This window comes from Nylanderia fulva, unplaced genomic scaffold, assembly GCF_048542155.1.
Source record: "Nylanderia fulva isolate GAGA-0341 unplaced genomic scaffold, ASM4854215v1 Scaffold4, whole genome shotgun sequence".
NCBI classification, from domain to species: Eukaryota; Metazoa; Arthropoda; class Insecta; order Hymenoptera; family Formicidae; genus Nylanderia; species Nylanderia fulva.
In genome coordinates, this window is record NW_028190476.1 from 964,712 (window position 1) to 987,047 (window position 22,336).

The 22,336-nt window shown below is 31.6% G+C and overlaps 1 protein-coding gene across 3 annotated transcripts in view; it reads right to left on the bottom strand.

Moving 5' to 3' along the window:
• Nucleotides 1-22,336, bottom strand: part of Gfrl (Glial cell line-derived neurotrophic family receptor-like) — a 305,673-nt gene that overhangs the window by 131,167 nt on the left and 152,170 nt on the right. For all 3 annotated transcript variants that reach the window (XM_085486047.1, XM_085486049.1, XM_085486048.1), the window contains exons 3-4: nt 16,393-16,563; nt 13,738-13,882 (exon numbers count right to left, since the gene is read on the bottom strand). In XM_085486047.1, coding sequence (XP_085342173.1) covers nt 13,738-13,882; nt 16,393-16,563 — 316 coding nt within the window. The remainder of the gene's footprint in view (nt 1-13,737; nt 13,883-16,392; nt 16,564-22,336) is intronic.

Consider the following 22,336-nt stretch of genomic DNA (forward strand, 5'->3'; position numbering starts at 1 on the left):
TAATCTAATTATTATATCTGGATTTTAATGAAAAAACTTGTGACGCGAAATCTAAAAAAAAAAAGAATCTATATTTCTTGTAGTTATCTTATATATATATATATATATATATATATATATATATATATATATAAGTTTATATATATATATATACAAGTTTTTTCATTAAAATTCAGATATAATAATTAGATTACTGGAAAAAATTTTAAAGAGTATGATCCAATGTTAAAATACACCTGATATAAATATTTTTTACTAAAATTGAAACGTCAAGTAGAGCCACATTTTGTTCTCCAGATATTCAATATATAGCTGTAGTATATTTTGCTGCGCAGTAAACGAATGTCGTAAGACCCGCTACAAAGAAAGTCGTATCGGAAAATCGTAAGGGAGGCTATGTCTCTTCGTCGAGTTGTTCTTATGACGCGAGAAACGCGTCAAACTCGAAAACGAAAATCAAGGTAAACTTGAGAGCCGCCGGGTGCGAAAATGGAAATCTGGGCGGAAGGTGGACAAGCAAAAAGCTATCCACCCGGGGGCGAATAAATATTAATTCTTTTATAAATATGAAACGCGCTCGGCGTATCCTCTTGTTACCGCCGACGAACGAGAGTGGCCGCGGGGTAGAAATGGTGGAGACGAGTAAGGGAAACAGAGAATTGCGGTGAAAGTGCAGACGAAAAGGAGCATAATGCATGGAAATTGCGCTTCGACGGTCTGTGCAATTAATTTACCATCACCGTCTATCGATACTGTTAATGTTACCATGCGAAACATTGTTGCAAAATAGCACGGATATTCCAATTTTTAAGTACGCTTCGTTGTAGGATCAAGAAGTCAAGTGTAAGTTTTTTAAAGATTACTTGTTGAAAAAAATAAACGAGGGAATTTGTTAAAAATAAAAATAATAATTTACCGACGATAAAAATAATAACTTTCGTTTGAGCATTTCTGGAGATAGATTTTAATACACCAAAAGAGTATGAATATATAAATAATTACTTCATCTTATAATTGTTTTAAAGATAAAAGCTAAGAATAGTCTACTCTCGATACTGTTAATGTTAGCATGCGAAACATTGCAAAATAGTACGAATACACTAATTTTTAAATACGCATCGTTGTAGGATCAAGAAGCCAAGTGTAATTTTTTTCAAGATCACTTATTTAAAAAAAAAAACGAGGGAATCTGTTAAAAATAAAAATAATAATTTACCGACGATAAAGATAATAACTTTCGTTTGAGCATTCCTGAAGATAGATTTTAATACACCAAACGAGTATGAATATATAAATAATTACTTCTTCCTACAATTGTTTTAAAGATAAAAGCTAAGAAAAGCCTAAAAAAATGAGTGGATATATATCCCCGAGGAACCCGAAGAGTTTTCTTCGAGGAGATGTTCCGCTCGCACAACAGGCGTAAGCTCGGATTTCAATAAACTCCACCTCGAAAACGTATCGAAGTCTCTCTCTCTCTCTCTCTTTCTATGTATGGAAATCTCGTCTCGCCCAGCTTTTCTCGCGCTTCTCGAGAAGACTCCGGAAACTCGTATCTCTGCTAAACAGTCGAATCGAGGCAGCGGAAAAGGAGTGCATCGAGAAGATGCACACGGGGTTGAGGGAGAAGGGTGACTAAAGCCGATTCAAACAATCGACGATCAGTGTTCGGTGATCCCGCTCGGAAATAGCCGAAGGAAGGAGAGAAATCTTCTCCCTCCTTCTCGAGCCACCCGCTACGCGAACAATCCTGAGGCGTCGAGTAGGATAAATCTTCGACGGATGCAGCCGCCTCGCGACAGGGAAATAAAGGCGGCAGGATTTAGCGGCGGCTTGTCGATAAATTTTGTATTGATTTTTTTTGCCGAGGATTTCATCTCCCGACGCCTCGGCTGAAGTCTCTCGAATTGGAAAGACGATTATACGATTCGCGTTATGTAATCGGCGAGATGTTACAGCTGAAGCGGAAAGTTTTAAGCGGTTCTAAAATAAGCTACGGTATCAGTTCGACAGACACGTACAAATATTTTATGGAGCTTGCCATTTTTGTGAAACATATTTTTAATTTTCTCGTACAAATTTAAATTTAAAATAATGTTTAAATGCAAAACTTAATTTTAACTCAAGTTTAAAGCAAAACTCAATACTTAACAAGTATAATTTAAAAAAATATAGACTAATAAATATAAAAATAAATGAAAAAAGTTGTAAAAAATGATATCACTCATGGAGATGCTTAAAAAAATATAGCCAATCTTAATTAACGTTTAATTGATCTAAAGTTTAGTCGGTTGAATAAAAATAAAAGAAAATTGACGTTTCGAGGGTGTCTGACATAAGGTGTCACACCGAAAATGTACAGGTAGATGTTCTTATTTGGAGACAATTTTTTCTCGGTAAAAACCTTGAGATGTTAATCATTTTCGAGTTATAAGCGATTGAAAATAAAGGGTTTTTCGCAAACTCAGGCTTGTGGAAATAAAGTATTAACAAAATCACATTCTCCAATTAATTTCAAGTAGAGTTTACTTTAATAAAATTTTAATATAAGGTTTAGTTATAAAGATACATGATGGCAAAAATTGGGAACATGCAAAAAATTATGACCTCCTTTGACATTTTTGTTGAGGAAAAATCGTCTCCAAATGACAAGATCTACTTGTATATTATCGGTGTGACACTTTATGTCAGACACCCAGTATAGAAAATTCCTTTATACTTTGAAATTCTATTCGGACTTGCTAAACCATAAACGTTAATGCATTTTGGTAACTCAAGATACACATACATATATATATATATATATATATATATATATATATATATATATACGCGCGCATGCATCTAACACGTAACTTTGAAAATTCCCAAGCCACTTATAATGAAATTATTTCTCTCTTGATATGCCGCGTGAAGACGGCACACGAATGCGATCTCCAAGGACATAATGTCGACCATTCATTTTCATTTCGGTTGCATATACGACACATATATGTCTACTAAATCGAAAAATAGGCAGTGTAAATTTTCAAGATTGACAATTTTAAATCTTCTGGCTAGTACAAAAAAATTAAAATACATCCACTTGGAGATTACAATGAAATAATCTTGATTATATTTACACATCGTATGAGAAATTAGTATGATAATATCATATCACAGTTTTAAATTAATTGCGTAAACAATGAATTTAAAAAATGTGTTATTTCTGAAATCGTTCGATTATTCTGTATCGAGTAAAAAATTCCATCGTGACGCTCGATAAACGATTAACGACGTCCGACCTTGGCCGGAAATGAGGAGAGACAGTGCTTCTATTCTCAGGTGGTAAACCTATCGTGTCGTCTCTCTCTCTCGTTCCGCTGGTGTGAAATTGCCGGTGCAATCCACCAGCCACCCACTCCCTTTGCATTTTCTCTATCGTGAGATAGAACAAGGAGTGTAAGCGAGAGATTCTGCGCGTAAAAAGCCCTACCGCGGATCAAAGTAATTTCTTCAAAGCCACGTTTTCCCGCGGGGATCAACGAGAATGGCCTAGTAAGGACGACGGTAGTTTGACGGTGGAATATATTTTGACTTCCAAATTTCTCAAAGCGAGAACGAATGATATGAAAAAAGATGCGAGATAAAGAGGTAAATACAAATTTGGAGTACAAGTGTTTCTTGGCGCGTGTAGATGTATTTCTAAAGTGACTCAAGGGAGCTGCAGAATTGTAATTGACAAGTCGACAAGTGGAAAATTGACAACCAAACAGACCTTGATTTGTATCAAATCTTACATTTCATCTTTCATAATTTTCTGAACAAAGAATGTCACTCGCGCAATGTTATTTCTTTTTTAAAATATAAATTTATTCAGATTGATAAAATTTATTAGCAATCAAGTTGTAAATCTAATAGCTGAAGCAACAGATAATTTTATACCACTTAGATAATGTATATGTTGTAAATTTTAGAATAGATTTTCTTAACTTACAAAATAATTATGAATTACATCTTTATTTTATAGAGAATATATCTTCCAACATTGCGACAATAAAAAATGAGTCTTATTTTGCACGATCTTGCACGTGAAATCTTAGATTTATGTATCATATTCTACATAAAAATGTAAATCAAATAGCGATGAGAATATATAAAATGAGTATATGTAATATTTTTGTATGTATTCTTTTGATAAATTTCACTATAATGCACACATATAACTGATACTTTCTTGTAAGAAAAAAATTTTAAATGCAAGTGTATTTGCATATATTATTGCCCACTCACTTTATTTCGCACTGAAAATCTTATGTTCTCATTCTCTCACAAACGGGGCACAAAAAAATTTAAAACCACGAAAAACAGGTTGTTATAACGAGAAATTGTCGTTTCGCTCATCGACGCCACCATGAAAAAGAGAAAGAAAGTAGAGAATTTTTAATTAACGAACAGGGAAGAAAATAAAACGAGTTTGCGTAACCGAGATCGGCCAAGTTGCATGTCCCTCGACGAAGAACAAACGCACGCGACGACTTGCCGATCGAACAAAGTTGGGACTCGGTGAAAGCTGTTGACATTTAATTTAAATCGAGCGAAGCGCGAGACGAACTTTTTTATCGATCGCGACCGGTTACGACGATGACGAGAGGATGCTTGTTACATTTGCCTGACTTTCATTCTACCATAGAACTGCTGTAGGAATTATTTAATATTGCGACCGTGTTGCTGCGGTTTCGTCTGTGCGAAGGTACCGGAGAAATTAATAATTTTCTGTTTCTCGCTCGCGACGATGGACATATGTCTGTAAAATGACTTTTAAATGAGGATTATAATTATTAAATAAAAAGCTCCCAAAACGTTCTTCTCTTCCTCTAGTTATTCTTATTATGCAGGATAAAATTACCTTTGACATAACAAAATGTAAAAATATTTAATGTAATTATTTTAATAAAAATATTTTTCATTAAAAATTACTTCTCAATATTATACAACATACAAATACAATATAACGTATATACGTTATATATGGTATGTTATAAAAATTAAATAGAGTTATAATAACAATTTGGAAAAGATTTGTGTACAGGTAAATAAAATTTAGATAAATTAAAAGAATATACAATTTGTTTAAAAAAGAGAAAAAATTTAATATCTATTTAGTAAATATTGATGTGTTTTATAGAATAAACTGCCCCACCAGTTGCCGTCAAAATTAGGTACTTAATAACTTGCATTCTGAATAATCTCCGTCTCATCTCGGCTCGCTCACTAATTTTCACGAATAATTCGTCATCGGCTTTGCGTTTTTGAGAGATCGACACGGCGACGCCGACGTGACGTACGGATCGATGCAATCCATTCGTTTCGAACGTCAGTTCCTTCGTCAGGGACCGACAGTCTCGCCGACACGTCCGTAATTATCTTCGCTTTCCGATCCCTTGGGAACTCCGTGGCAACCCTAATTAACGCGCTACACAGTTCGGCCATTTCGCGTCATAAATATTTTCAACGAGAGATGCGTTCCGTCACGCTTACGTCCATCCCGCCCAATATGACAAAATTCACGAATCTAATTTACTCGAATACGTAATCCCGGGATGCGTATTAAAATCGTAACAATAATTTTTCATTGTCACGCAAATTCATACAGCAACATCTTGTCTCATATATAATAAATATATATATATGACAAAATAATATATATATATATATATATATATATATATATATATATAATATATATATACGACAAAATAATAAAGGTCGTTTAGTTTTCTCCAATAACTCGTCTAAGAATCTTGACGTGTTGTCAAACCGATACTATGTTCGTTCTTGACATCTTAAAATTATAATTTTATTTTTATTTTTACAAGTATGTTTCGCTTCTTTTTATCATTTTGTAATATTGTTAGTGAAGTAATTTTGTTTTTTATTGTATTAATCTCTGTCTATGTATATCTAGATCACTTAATAAGGACTTAAAGAAGGGTCGAAACGTTGTAATTGAATAAATAATATTTGCCAGTACGGTCGAGAGAAGATTCTTACCTTTTTTAAATTCTATCTGGCGATTCTCAAATATCTACGCTCTTATATATATATCGTTACATAAAATAAGATAAAATTAAATTAGAAATATTATATATATATATATATATATATATATATATATATTTATGTTATTGTATTTAAATTCACATATTAACGACAAACCGATTTTAATTCTAGAATAAATAAAATAAGATTAGATTAGATTAGATTAAAGTAAAATTAGAACGAGAAAATATGTTAGAATATTATATATTCTGCAAGATTAATCTAATCAAGGAATCAAATGAAAGAATATTAATAAATTGAAAGTTGAAGCTTTTAAAATTTACGGAGTATTTTTATTTTAATCAATTTTTCTAAATTTTTCTTGTTTTTAATCTTCGAGATTAATACTCGCAGTACATTTATCTTTCTCTCTATTTAATATAACTTTGATGTATTTTATATTGGAAAAAATATTTTGTAAAATTTATACAGCCACTGAAATATATTTTATGTAATAGGATACTTCATATATATATATATATATATATATATATATATATATTTCAGCTTAGCTTTTAGTTTATTATATCCTGTAACATATGTATTTATCATTGTATTATTTCAAATATACATAATCACTCCTTTGGAAAACATAATATAAAATTATTTAAATAAAATATAATAAAATAATATATAAAGTTATCAAAAGAACCAATACTGCTGTATACATCCAAAAATTATAAGTTATAATGCGAATAACGGGCTTTGTAACAATTATAATCAACTCAGTTTGATTCCGCAATCTAGTTCAGGCAATTATCAGGTCGAGATATCTTAGATCAAATTACGAAACTCATTTACGCACACATCAAGTTTGATGATTTAATAAAGGAAACGTTAAGGGTTTTTTTTCCAGACAAAAAGATCATTGTTTCCGAGAAAACGTGTTGTGTTTTCCTCTTTTCTTCTGTGTAAGGGTGTGTGTGGATATTCTTTTACTACGACGTCGCGGTCGAAACGCGCTGTCGAGAAAGGTTTGTCTTCGTCAAGAGGGCCGAAAAGAGCGGAAAAGCGGCAGCTTTTTAGAAAGCACACTCTCTTTGCCTTCGTCTTCGAGACGATTCACTCGTCGGGGAGAAAGATGGTATATTGCCGCTTGATAAATGAATAACTCGTCAGTGGCAAGAGAAAATTCTGAGCTGTCGAGCCAATCGGCTTCCGACGAATGACGCAACATATTTCGCAACAATTCTGCGAGGAACTATTTCGAACGCTCAAAGAGGTCTCAGCGGAGACTTTTTGCTTTCATCCACGAGAAAATTAAATTATATATGTACACGATATAAATCGCGGAACGCAATAATTCCCGGAGGAATAAAATCACTTTAATCTTTGGAAACGCATAATGCAAAATAACATAACGTAACAAACAAAATGACTTTTTACGTACTATATCATATATTATCACTCGTTCTTGCACACACAGGCTCTGTCGTTTTAATTATTAACCCGAGATTAATTTCTAACGCAACCAGTACAATGCATCCGGCGATGCATCCGACGATGGAGTATCTTCTCTCCTTCTTCCTTTCCACGTCTCGCTCACGCAAGAAATTCGACGCGGGACGGCAAGAAAATTTCCGCCCTCGAGAAGGAAAGACAATTTCCTCCCTGCTTAAGGATCCTCTTTCTTCCGGCCCTCGAAACATCCTCGCTGCACCCTCTAACGATAGTCGTATTGGGTGCGACAGAGAAAAGAGGGAGAGAGATACGGAGTAGAAAATCCGCACGGGTGCGCGCCCGCGGGATCCAAAGTTTCCAACAACATGTAAGTGGGTAGTTAAGCCACATGATAGTGACTCCGACTTTACTCCTCGTTCCTCTTACATCGTAAGGCAGACCTTCCATCCTTTACGCGACTCATCGTCTTAATTAATATCAATTTCGCTAATCTGTAACGCGAGCGCCATTTCGCTCGGTTCTTCTTACGAAGATACTCGTCGCCGATTACACGAGATAAATCGTATTTACTACAACGTCGTCGTCCTCAGATGTGTTCGCAATCCCCTTTATTTAATTTCCACTGATGAGATATTAATTATAAACTCGACGGACATTAGAGAAATTTATTTAATATTAGAATAAAACATTTTAAGAACAAATAATAATAATTTGAAGGAAAATTGGTAAAGAGTGACAATAAAGTTTAAATAGTTTAATCGAATTGTGATATGAATTTTTTTTATCAATGAGATTTATGATAATAATTTTTTTTAAGTGGGTTTTTGCGTGTCATATAATATATTTTAATTTTAAATTGCAGTATATAAATATCTATCGATGTTATGCTAATATCAAATTTAATACGGATCGCGTTTTAGTATGAAGTGCCGACTGTAGCGTATGGTTAGCATACGTATAGCATGACATTTTAAATGCTAATACGCGAACAATGGGATATCGATACAGAATCTCTATAATCCAATGTGTTTGCAATCTCAAATTTTGATTTCAAAATTTCTCTATTCGAATCGCTAGATTATCGCTACGAAATACAAATACAATTTAGAATCAATTATTCTACGAAATAAAGTAAAATAATTTTGATACATTTAATGAAATTAATCTAGGCTATAATAAAGAATACCTTTTCTAATAATAAATATTTCTTTTTACTTTCAATTATTTTCAGTAATATATACATACTTTATAACTAAAATTAAGAAATATAATACTGCAATAGATGTTTAGAATCCATAAAATATTTCAACTATAACTAAAGAAAAAATTATAGATTAAAAATCATATTATTTAGCAAGTTTGATAAATTAAAAATTGCAAACTTTTAGTAAATTAAACTGGAACAGAGTGCTGTTTTATAACAAATTGTTAGTAGACTTTATTTTTATACTGTATTTTGTTTTGTAATTTTTCAAAATAATCAAAAGCAGAAAAACAAAAAATTACAGCAATAAAAATTTCTTTAAATAAACTATTCCTTACAATAATATAGGAATATTTAAAAAAATATTAATTAAAAATAATATAATATTTCTTAAATTTACATGTTGTATTTGTAATTGTTATGATAATAAATTGCATGGTTAGCAAAATTCATTTTCGTTCAGATATCGACGACGTGCTTGCGACGAGCTTCTCTCGAGAGCAACTCTCGCGACGTCACCAACAGAAGTGAAATAGAAGCTTATTGACACGCCAGAAAAGGGGGAGGTGGGAGAATGGATTTTCCACGTCTGCAAAAGGTCGGCACTTCGATATCGGACTTGTTACATTCTCCACCGATCGACAAGTTCTCAATTCTACTAATTGAGCCGCCGAATGCAATAAGAAGGTAGAGCCTCTTCTCTTTTTTTCAACTTACTTTCCTTCAACGATTTTGAACATCCTTGGTATTATGCCACCGACAATGACAAGAACGTCGCAGAAAAGAATGAAAAGTTGATAAGAAATGAATTTTTCAATGGATTCATTTGATTTACGACGGGAAAAATAAAATAAAGAACAGTATATTTTTCTATTATTGTAAAAAAGAAAGTACTGAGAGAAATGCAACAAAGAAATAAAATATCAATTTATACAAAAACATATTTATTGCATTACGAACAATATAGTTATAGTAAGAGAAATGATTATTTTGTTAAATAATTTTTGCTATATATAATCTATTTTCTCGCAATACTGTTGGAATTAATGTAAACTTTCTACGCGAATTATGAAATATTATTCCCCACGTTAAGAAAATTAACAATGTTTATATTTGATCCTGGCAGTTTAATTATTAATGCTCGCCTGACAGGGTTGAATGACCGGTTGATATCTTTCTGAAAATTGCGAGAGAGATAACGAACATTTCGATCGAACCACCATCTTGCTCGATCTCGGTATCGCAGATTAAAGGAAAATGGGAACAAGGATAAAGACCGATGATCGAGGAACTTCACCGGCGAGGTTTACTTTTATCGGGAAGAACGACGGATTGAATTTCAATGTTATTACGGATAAAGGAGAACACTATCGCGCAGAAGAGAGACGGTAAGAAAACGAGAGAGACTTTAGAAGAACTTTACGGATTTCTTTGGAATTTGCAGAACCATGTTCGTGACGCGACTCGCGAGAAGTACGATATTATTTGATAGTACCGCTATTCAAAGTTACCATCGATATTTATTAAATATCAGTTCTACGCGCTTTAATCTCCGTAATTTTCATTCTCATTATATATTTTTTTTTTTACTGTAAACCTGCGAATGATTAATCTATGGAATACATCGCATACAGAACTACTACATCCTTACCGTTTAGTTATATCACTATAACTTTCTCAAGGTTTCATATTCACTACATAGAAATGAATATAAAAGTGTGCCTTGAGGAGATTAATGTTATAATTAAACGGTAAAAAATGTAGTGCCTGCATGTGATATGTGATGTGCTCTTCTTGTACTTGTCTAATTACTTCATAAAGACGCAGAGTCTGCTGCAAAATCGTCCTTTGCACAGTTCGCGCGGATTTACGGAGATACGGTATCCTTGAGCAACTTGAGAGGCCACAATTAACGATCCCGTTAATTTAATTAATGTTTACCATAAAAACCACAGTCGGTTACAGTTAGAGTTAGACTTCATCTAACCGCAAAGGAAAAACGAATATTCCTTGAGACAAGGAATACAAACGAGACAACTCTGCCTGAATTAATGCACAATTATATGTACAATTAATGTGATGTACAGTTTTTTAGTTATACTTACGAATATATGTCATACGTATACAAAATTCTTGAAAAGACATGCACTTTATCTTTTAATGATATAACATACTATAAATTAAATCAAGGAGAAATACTTCTTATGATAATTTCATATATTTAATATATGGAGAAATTTGTTTCAAATTAAAATTTAATGATATTGCTTATTTTAATTTCTCCAATAATTTCTCTTTTAACAAAATTTTAATATATTTAATTGTATAAACATTAAGAATTAAAGCATAAAAAATATTAATAAAATTTCTTTTTGTACGAAAACCAATATCAATTTCAATAAATCGCAATTTTCGATAATATATATATCCTAAATAATAATTATGTATATCATAGATAAATAAATAATTATTTATGTAATAAGCCATTGTATATAATTATATCATGTTACGTATAGATATCATGTTACGTATTCAGTTATCATAAAATATTACTGTGACACGTTTCACTTCTCACGGTTCATTCAGAATTATAATTTCCACAAAAGTTTTATATTTTGACATATTGAAACGAGATAAAAATTCAAAAATGCATAGTTTATTTAATATTTTACATAAAATATAAAATTAAACTCAAATAGTTACATTCAGTGCTAGAAATGCGGCTAAAAAGAGAAATAAATCAAAACATCTTTCTCTCTATCAGAAGCCACAAATAATTTCAAAAAAGTAAACGTGGCATGTTAACCTAATTACTATCAATTTATATTAGATAGTCTATTAAAATTTTGCTATTTTAGCTTTTAGCAAAACTAAATCGATCGAGTTGACCCATATATACATTCCTTTTTTGTTCACTTCAAGAATCGTGAAGTGAAGAGAACGGAGTGGCAGTACAGAGCGAGCTAATTCATTTCCACGAAGGAAATTATGTGGCGTTGCATGCGATTGCAGTTGCAACGCGCTCGCCGATGACTTCCGGGAACGTAGTCCGGCGTTTTCCCACGATACTTTCGATCCGGTAATTTTAGCACCAGCGACGCCCGTGTCGTCTCTTTGCGCGATTAATGAGCTAATTTGCACGCGCTGCTTTAATGGCAATTAGTTTATTGACGTTTCGCGAAGACAAATACATCCACGAGCGATTGCTATCGAAAATCAAAGATTTAATATGCGGTTTAATTTATTCGTCCAATTAGTTTAATTAGTTAAAATTAGAAAAAGTTATTCTTTTTATATGCACATTTGATCAATTACTATATATTGTATATACTAATTAATATTTTTACATTGTAACATTACTTTTTTAAATTCTGTCTGGCGATTCTCAAATATCTACGTTTTTATTTTTACATTGTGTAAAAATTGTACAATAAATTCAAATAATCTAATAATTAAAAATCTTTATTTAAAATCTTGGTTGAATTAAGAATGACTTCATATCAGATAAAAATTAGAAATATAAAATCTTGGCTAATAGTCGAAGAAATCCCACAAGTGCGTATAAAAAAAACCGAATAGTATATTATATAAATAGAAGTAGACTATATTTATTATTCAAAAAAGTGAAATTTAACAAAATTAATTTATATATAGAAGAGATTATATAATATAAAAATTTTATTCTTTATTTGTTAAAAACTTTTAATGTTAAATTCTTTCTCTTAATTTCAAAATCCTATTATGTATCAAACTTTTTTCTCTTTAAGAAAGCACATGTGTGTATTATATCTTATATTAACTTTACATTAAACAAACTTATCAAACAATATAATAAGATTAAAGTTATCCGAGACTTTTAACTCTAATCTCTTTGAAGTAAAAGAAAATTTTCAAAGATTTTCTGATTACCTAGGGATGTAACGGTCCGATAAATTATCGTCTATGTTTCGTTTATGGATCATAACTTATTGTCTGACACATTGCGGCTGATCTCGAAAGTTTGCAAGCTCCGGCCTCAACGTTAACTCAGCGGAGTTACGATACTAGACTAGAGGGGCTCGTATCTCGGGGTTTAATGGGATTGGGACAAAGTGGCCGCGAAAATTCCGCGGCGAGATAAAACGAGATAGCACGAGGTGCGAGGTGCGCAACTTTTAAAACTACGCTGGGAAACATAATTTACTGTCGATGCTATGTAGCGCGACAATCCTCTCACTTTGTTTCTATGAGTTAATTACGCGCAAACAATTAATTAACCGCTCTATCGGAGCACCGTTTGTCTTCGCGAATATTTCTCCGAAATACACTCTTTCAATTTATTTATCGTTGTTTGGATGTCGCTAATTTTTAACGGTAAGTTAAGTTTTATGAACTCACGTAACTATTCAGTTTAGTGGATTATAAAAAATGCACACTACGACAAAATTAAATATCTATTAACACCAACATTCACGTTCTCTATTTTTAGGACTGATGTTAATTCCTTTTCAAAGTAAATAATATTAAATTTTTATTCATTACAACGCAAAACTGATTTTTAATGTAGTGTAGTTTCATCATGTTGTTAACATTGTAATAAATTCGTGGTGTAATAATAAAATTCCAACTCTCTCGCAAAATGATAATTTCTCATACTAATTTGTTACAACAGCATATAGCGAAATGTCCCATTTATATTTGTTTGTATATGTAAAATTTGATATTAAATATAAATATGTATAAATATGTGATATCACCAAGTTATTATATTGTATATTAATGCGCAGCAAAAATAAATAAGTGAATGAAAGAAAATAAATAAATTTTTAATTCGTTTATTGTCAGAGAGTCGAGATTCTCACAATTAAATTTTCCCTATACACTCTCCAATTCAAAGTAAATATTGATACCATTTTATTACAGTAATGTAAAATTTAATTTTTCCATATTATATATCCAGTCAAACGTATGCAATTCTACTCTTCACAATGTTGCAGTGCGACAAATAAATAACACCGTGTTGGATTAATAAATGGAAAACAAATATAAATAAACTCATTGGGCTCACTTACCGACTCTCCATTTTACACTGGTTCTCTTGAGTCTTACAATTGTTCTTGAAGTCTTTGAGAATCTGACTGCAAGGCTTCCCACGTAAACAAACGCTGAGTGCATGATTGCACGTCGGCAATGCATCCACTGGATATGGATCCTTGTCTGCAAAGATATGCATTCGAGAAATTAAACAAACGATTCCTCGAGACGTTTTGTTAAAGATCGATTTTAAATAAATGAATAATAAATAAATCGAGGCTTGTGACACGCAAAATGTCCATTTCAATGAGCAAGTTAAAATTTAGAGTTAATTTTAACAAAGCAGCCATTCTTCTCTGTATAAAACCACCAGGTTTTCCGAAAGAATATTTTTTCGAGACTCTCTCTCTGCCACTTCCTTTAAATTACTTTCGCGACTTTTATCCTCTCCGTCTAACGAGTCTCCCATTATTCATTCAATCGTTGCAAACTTAATTCTAAAGTCAAGATGGCTAATCTATCTACGTTGACTGTCAATTGTCAGTGCACATTTTGATTTTCAAAAATGGTCATTCTTTCGTGTTTTCCTCTCATCTTTCGTCGAAAACAAAGAAGTAGGTCCGATCACTCTTCTATTTTGTTTTCCTCTTTATTACTGAAATATTCTGTTCTGTATTTGTGGTCCGTAAAATCATATGCGATTGATCGATGATAAACCTAATTTCCTTTTTATATTCGATTTACATCGTCATTTTTCGCAATTTGCTTCTCTTACGCTTGTGATTTATATCAGACATCAAAAAATCGAAAAGTCTCTCTGCAAAGATGTTTCTGTAGAGAAATATCGAATTCACTTTTTATCTCTGAGCTTTTTAGTTTTACGTAGAGAAATATATGCACTATCTAGCAATATTATATACGTTCTGCGAAACTAAAGGAAATTCGAGAAAGCCACATTTTTCCGTTTCTGAGAACATATAACAAAAAGTTTCTTCAAATTTTTCCAAACTTTTACAGCTGCGCTTGAGTGTGAAATTGTTCTGACTTTCTTAAAATTTTCTACAATGGCGAACCATTAAAAATGTAAAGTTTTATCCATCACTTGATCCCGGTATTACTTGACACATGGACATACACACATGTACAATTTAGTCTGCGGTTCATGAACCGGATTTTTTTGCGGCCTGCTTCCGCTTCCTTTTTCGAGGCACAGGAGCGAATTTAATCTCATTAAGTGCCGAAGCTTCCTGGTTTCGTAGCCGGAGCCAGGCTACGCTGCGGGGTTTCCATTATCCGCTCCCGTATGACCGGCTTTCGGATAAATGTAATTAAGCCGCGATCCGGAGTGGCCTAATTGCGCAACTTATTACCTCGTCGAATTGTACTCACTCCTCTTTGCTGCAGTTTAGCCGAGTTATAGTTAGCCATCGATCTACGTAACTAAATGATCGATATAAGCTGGTTAAGAGAATGTCTTTTAGAATGTCTTCTGTTCTAATTAATTTAATCAGTGAATATTAAATATTATCGGCATTTGCTAATAAAGTAACGTTTGATACAATTTATTAACTTTGGAGAATATATGCTCATTGTGTTAATTTACACTGATTCACGTCAATGTTATATAAATTAAGAACAAAAATTGGATCTCAATATATTTTAATTTGAAGGATATTAAGTAAAACCGTATATTGAAATATAAATTGGTATAATAAATATAAAATTCATATGTATCGATTTCTAGAAGTGTTTGTTTCTAAAAACGACTTTCTGGAAGATGATGATTTTTCCCAAAACGAAGGATGGAAATTGAAAATAAAAAATGACAGACAAAAAATAAAAAAGGGGCATTGTAAAAAAATTATTTGTAACTAATTTGAAAAAGTTCAAAAAACTCGCTGATGTAGACCATATAAACTCTTGGAAAAATCAACATTAAAACTCGCAGAAGCAAAGTTATATAGAATTGCACAGTCCAAAGATTTCGTCAGCCTTTAATTTCGTCTTTAACGAAAACTTCCTAACAATAAGTGACCATGTACTATCAACATTTTACAATTGTATGACAAAATCGCGCACTTGCACTAATTAATTGTTGGCGATCAATTTTTCTGCCTCGACATAGATGTAACTCTAAAAAAGCATTGTAATCGGTATTTTGCGTTAGACAAGCCTCAATTAAAAAATAATTTGAAATGTGTTTAAAAGAGAAATAATATATATTTGTCAATCTTAAACATCATCATCGTACACGATATCAGAAAGTGAAATCAACAATGTGTGTGTATACATATACAGGGTGTCCAATAACTAACAGACCAATGATTAAGGGCGGATTCTCTGGCCAATTTGGAGACGATTTTTCCTTAGCAAAAAATGGGTTTTTTGAAAACTAAACGTTTTGGAGTTAAAAGTTTAACATAATTACATTCTTCAGTTAATTTCAGGTAGAGTTTACAGTAATAAAATTTTAATTTGAGGCTTAGTTATAAAGATACATAATGACAAATATTGGAAAGTTGTAAAAAATGATGACTTTTTTCGACATTTTCGCTGAGGAAAAATCGTTCCCAAATTGACCAAAGAATCCATTTGTAATCGTTGGTCCGTTAGTTACCGGACACCTTGTATATGAAACTAAGAATGAACTAACTTCGTTACGCAGTTTATCGCAGATATATGCAGATCTTTACCTTTCCATTCCACGTAGTCGCACGGATGGTCAAACAGGAAGTTCTGGAAGCTGTTGCAGTCCGGATCGACATGCGGCTCCCTGCAGAGGCACGTCGGTCGGAAGTAAGTGAAAGCCTGCAGGGTGCGCAGAGCCGCTTGACACTTAGTCACCGTCACCGTTGAGCAAGCCACTGTAACCGCGAAATTATTATTAAAGCGACGCAGCAATGTTTCGGCCGGGCATGACAAATTGCACGTGCGAATTTTATCACGCGATAACGGTCATCGTGCACGAATCGGCGTGACAGCGTAACGTATAAACTTCATATGACTCTAATGGCGTGCTAAATATAAATCGTTATAATGTTAGAATTTATGCACGCAGAGTGTTTTATCTGTCGAGAGGGGTTATACATACGTTAATGTTCCTAAATTGATATGTATGTACAGGATGATTTTAGATCGCGTATGCGCGCGATCTAAATTCATCCTGTGCATACACGAGCGTGAAAAACTGACAATGCGATAACGTATTCTCGCATAAATATTACTTTCGAGAGAGACTCGGTCCTGGAAATTGTTGTAAAATACTATGATGCGAGATCTCCGCAGAGCGATTAATTCCTCAATAAATGCTGCAATAAAAGCTGTTCTTGTTTGCATCCCTCATTTTCATATTGATCCGATCATTTACGTTATCGAAAATGAAGCGCATGACAATTACGTACGAATGTATAGGTAATATTATATAATGTTAAAATTGTTGTCTTATGGTCATTATCAAAATAAAATTAACAAATATACATATAATATAATAGATAAAAAAACAGATCAAATTTCACATAACAATGTTTTAAAATGTTTTTAACATAATAAATTTAATTTAACATTATATTTCCTTTTACATACATATACAAAAAATATAAATATAAGTTATATAATATTATCGAGTTTAAGTATAAAGTATGACATATAATTTTCTTTAAATTAAAAATTATAAGCAATTATAAATACAAAAAACAAATATTAAAAATTTAGTAATATTTTATTTAAACATATTATTTAAGCGTAATAATTATAAATTATAATATATTGTATAAAGGTGTCAAGTTATAAAGACCATATAAATACGATATAAATACGATATGGAAATTTCGGATTATATCGAATGTCTGCTACATGTTGAATTTCAAATAATTATGAAATCCAGACAAAAGTAATTATACAATACTCGAGTATTTATCAACAATATAGTGCTATGTTGTAATGTAGCAGCAATAATTATTTGCTATGACACACGTTTGTGTATTAATAGTCCCGCAACTATATATATGCGATGACATTAATATATGCGAGTATTATACACACAATGCGATTTGCTTAGTTTATTTATGAATCGCGTTATGGATTGAAATAAACAAAATGATGTTAATCAAAAATTTTGGCTTTATAAATCTATTATTTATTGAAAAGAAAAAAAATATTTGCAATAAAAAATAAAAAAAGTCAAAGTATTTTCTTTTTCTCCATATACGTATTTTCTTTCAATATCTAAAAATTTAATATTTACTTGCATTTACAATTATAAATTATTAAATAAATATTTGCAATTTGTGTTGACTTTAATTAAAGACTGATAGATTACGAAAAAAGCTTCATATAAAGATTTGTATAACAGACAAATGATAAACAGATAAGCAGAAATATTGAATTAAATAATTTATTTAACGATTCAAATATTAAAATTCTAAATATAAGTACTATAGTTTAAAATTTTTTTATTACACCTCCAGAAGTTGGAAGTCTAGGGTAGCTTTTTAAAAAACTTTTAAGCATCGCATAGCTTGGGCACCTCGAGTTCGCTATGCCCGTACTCACTATTGTGAGCCCCTGAGGGAAAATTTATTCAGTGATTACCAATATAATATACATGCTATCTTCTCTCCCTTCACTTTTTCTATGCATTCCATAATTTCTCATGAAGCACTATGTATTTCTCGGCGCGACTAAGACAATATTCTAAACCATTCCTTTTAAAACCGACTCAGACTTTCAAGATTCCGCCTTAATTAGTACAACGTTGTTCGAAAAAAAAAAAAAAAAAAACAAGTAAAAGGGCGCCTTAATTGCTATCTCAAGACACCGTAAGTTTCGTAATAACTGAGCGGTGCCAGACTATAAGTAATGAATCCAGATGTCGGCGTTATACCGTCGACGTCGTCGTTACCGAATGTCAGACAGAAAAATGACGGAGCAGTAGCGCGAAAGTTTCAATTTCATTCTGATGTTATCACCTCCCGCTTCTTTGTCCCCACCTTCTTCAATTCATCTCGCCTTTTCTAATGTTCAACCCCATCCCGAACCATTCCATCCTTGCGCCCACGTTTCTTCATTAAATAGCAGGGCACTTAAAACGAAATACCTTCGGTAATTTGCGAGTCAGAGGGAAAAAAGTTTTTGCAGAAAGTTTCAGGGGCTAATATTGTGACAAAAGGGGTGAAGGGTAATCTCTTATTGGGTCAGCTCCGAGTCTCCTCGAAAGTAATATTAATTTGCATCAATCTCTCACAAATGAGACTGATTGCATGATTTCCGACGCGATGGTTAAAAGTAGGAGATGGAGAACTAAGAAATTCTACGAAAAGAAAATTATTACTAATTAATACTTTAACGTTGTACATAAGTTAGAAGGTTTTTTATTCTGATAAGAGATAATTGAATTTAGAAAGCAAAATCTAAAAAAGATTTTTAAATAATTTTGTATAAATCATATTAGTCTTTATATTATAGTAGTTTATTATATTAATATATAATAAAAATAAAACAATAATATTTATAATACAACATTGTATTAGTATAAAATGCACATATTAATATATCAATTAAATTACAATACAAAAAATCAAAAATAATTTTAGCATAAAGATATGACTTTAAAAACTAATGCGACCAAATATAATACCACAATAATTAAAGTTTTACGTGTTTATTATTGCTTCTATTAAAAAAAAATATATAAGAGAATATTTATTTTCCGTTTCAATTACTTCATTTTTTATTAATTAGTAATCTATTAATAGTTAATAATAATAATAATTTTTATTTAAATTTCAGTATATTTAATAATTGTTTTTATCTCTCACTCCTACTCTCTTTCTCTTTTACTGATTCTTAACAGTTTCCTAAGCAAGTTAATTTATTACTTATGATAATCATGTTAAACTGAATTCTTGCATTATATGAATTTTCTCCGGAAAATTACGAGTAATAAATCATATTAAAGGGAAAATTACTAACATTAAAAATATATATTTTTTCTATACAGTTTCCAATATATAATGCTAATCTATTAAATCGGTATAAAAGTAACACCAAAACTTATTACAATATATATATATATATATATATATATATATAATTATATTAATTAATATATTATTAATAAATATATTAACAAAAATTAATAATAGAAAGCATTTTAGAAAATTAATTGACGTAAGTGTATATTTTTGTGTAAATTATAAATAGATATATATTAATAAATTATCGAAAACGGATGATTGGCGATTGGAGAACGCTTTCTCACATTTTCTATAATTTTTAATATTATTTAAAACATTTAATTTCCTTTGTTTAAAAATATTTTGCTAGTTTTCACAAAACATATTTATTAAAGCGAATGTATTATGCACGCATACACAGACAGATGGAGAAAAAAGTCAGAACTAGGTAAATGAACTATCGGCCAGAAAAGTCCGGAAACGGACTTTTTTATTCCCGTACAGTAAAAGCGAGAAAATATGTGCAAAAGTAATTTTGAATTCAGCTTTTACTATCACTTGCAGGCACATATTTGTATCTGTCTCTGACATGTTCGTGTTTTCGAACAGCTATACTAATTGCGTTAAAATTTATTATAATATTATATTGTACATTATATACGATAATTTTGAATTAATTTGTACACATAGACAAAAATTATATATTTTTCAAAAGCGGTTGTAAATTTTTTTATCAATATAGTGTTTTGAACTAATAAAAAGGAAATAAAAACGAGAAATAGAAAAAGAAGCGTATGAGATAAATTTTATATATATATCTTTTTTATATTTTCAAATATTTGATATATTATTAATTTTTCTCCATCAGTTTATACGGACAACATCGCGATATTCATATCAAAATGAAAACCGAAACAAAAAGTTCTTGCTGAGGAAATGTTGAAAATAAATAAGGCTGGACTCGTTCCGCGAGGTCCTGCTCCGCTTTAATTATCGGGATGTGTATCCGTGAACATCCTGCGGTGATGAACGGCGGCCGCGGCTCCATAAAAAGCGCGAGCATTCCAGAATCGTTCTACCGTGAGCCATAATTCATGGATGGGAAAAAACAGTATCGGAAAAAAGTGTGTCAGAAAAAGAGAGAGAGCGAGAGAGAACGAGAGAATAGTTGGGAAAAGTTGTAGTCTCCGCGCCGAAACTGACGATGCGTATTCTCTTTTCGCGGGCACGCGCTATCTTCCTCTCGCAGCGGCACACTATTGTGCTCGAGGGTTGTGCATGCCGCTTTGGTATAACAACGTACATTGTACTTCCGAACAATGCTATCCTTCTGTCAGCTTATACAACCACCCTCCATGCATCCCCACCGTTTTCCGCCTTATCGTGCGGCGAGAGCTCGTCCCTTTTTTCAGGCTTTTTGGGAGAATAAACGGCACCACGATTGACAGTTAAGAAGGGTGCGAATAGCTCGTGTCACTTCAAACAAGAGCCATAAAATTGAAAAATTGATGGGCTAACCTTGAGAGAGTCACTTATTTATTTTTCTTCCTGAGATCATTCTCAAAGAACATTTTTAATTATGACAATTTATTTTTCGTTAATTCGAAATCAGGAGTTTGATATATTGAAAACTGTCTCAAATGTTTGCATTATTGCAGTTTTAATATAATTCGACCATTAGATGTGCAATAGACTAACGAAATTACTTGAATGTAAAATAATGAATTAAGAAAAATGTACCAGAAGGAGGAAGGAAAAATGGCTGTTTCTTCAGCATTAGCGATGCTAAACGACGACGAGTAGCAGCTGCTCACTCAAAAACTCGCACAGCCTGATGATGCCGGATTTCAAAGTCCACTCAGAACGCGCGGCCCTTTAACTCTCGCGAAAGTACTGGGTCAAGATTTTTTTTTCAACCCTACGTAATGGCCGCTACATTACTCACTTCTCGTGAAAAGTTTTGCCAAATAGGTGACACGCATCATTCAAAAATTTTTACAATCTTTATCGCTAAAGTAAAAAATTATCTTATTTATATTTTCTCACATAAAATATTTCATCAGCAGATTGTTATATTTATATCAATATTTTTGTTTATAAAAAATATACAAATATAATAAAATATATGATTTGTTTTACGATAAAAAATATAATAAATTCTGTAATGAAAGAGCAAAAAGTTAAACAAGAGAAAAAAGAGAATAAAAACGTGCAGCGTATATAAAATCTTGCGCTGTTGCATAAAAGAGTTTCAATCTTTTCCAAGTTCCGTCGTTCTCTTCCATATTGAATTATTATTTTATGTTGAACGTAAATTAAATGAGCAACATGCTACGCGTCATTTTTAAATTGAAGATTTGTCTATAATCTTTTACTTTATCAATTACTCCTATCTTTGAAAGAAATTACATGAACTCTCTTTTCGAAGTAGAATTAAGTTGTGACATTTCGATATTGAAATTATCGACAAAATTCTTTAAGAAATGAAAATTAATATCCATTCTTTTTTTCGTAATTAAAGATAAATAAGTACCTATATATGCATGACATCTAGAAAGGAAGATTGTATTATGCAATACAACTCAATCAACTAATAAATATTTATTTTAATATATTATATAAATAAAATAATTAAATATATATAGTAAAATCATATTAATAATAAATATTTATAATAATCAAT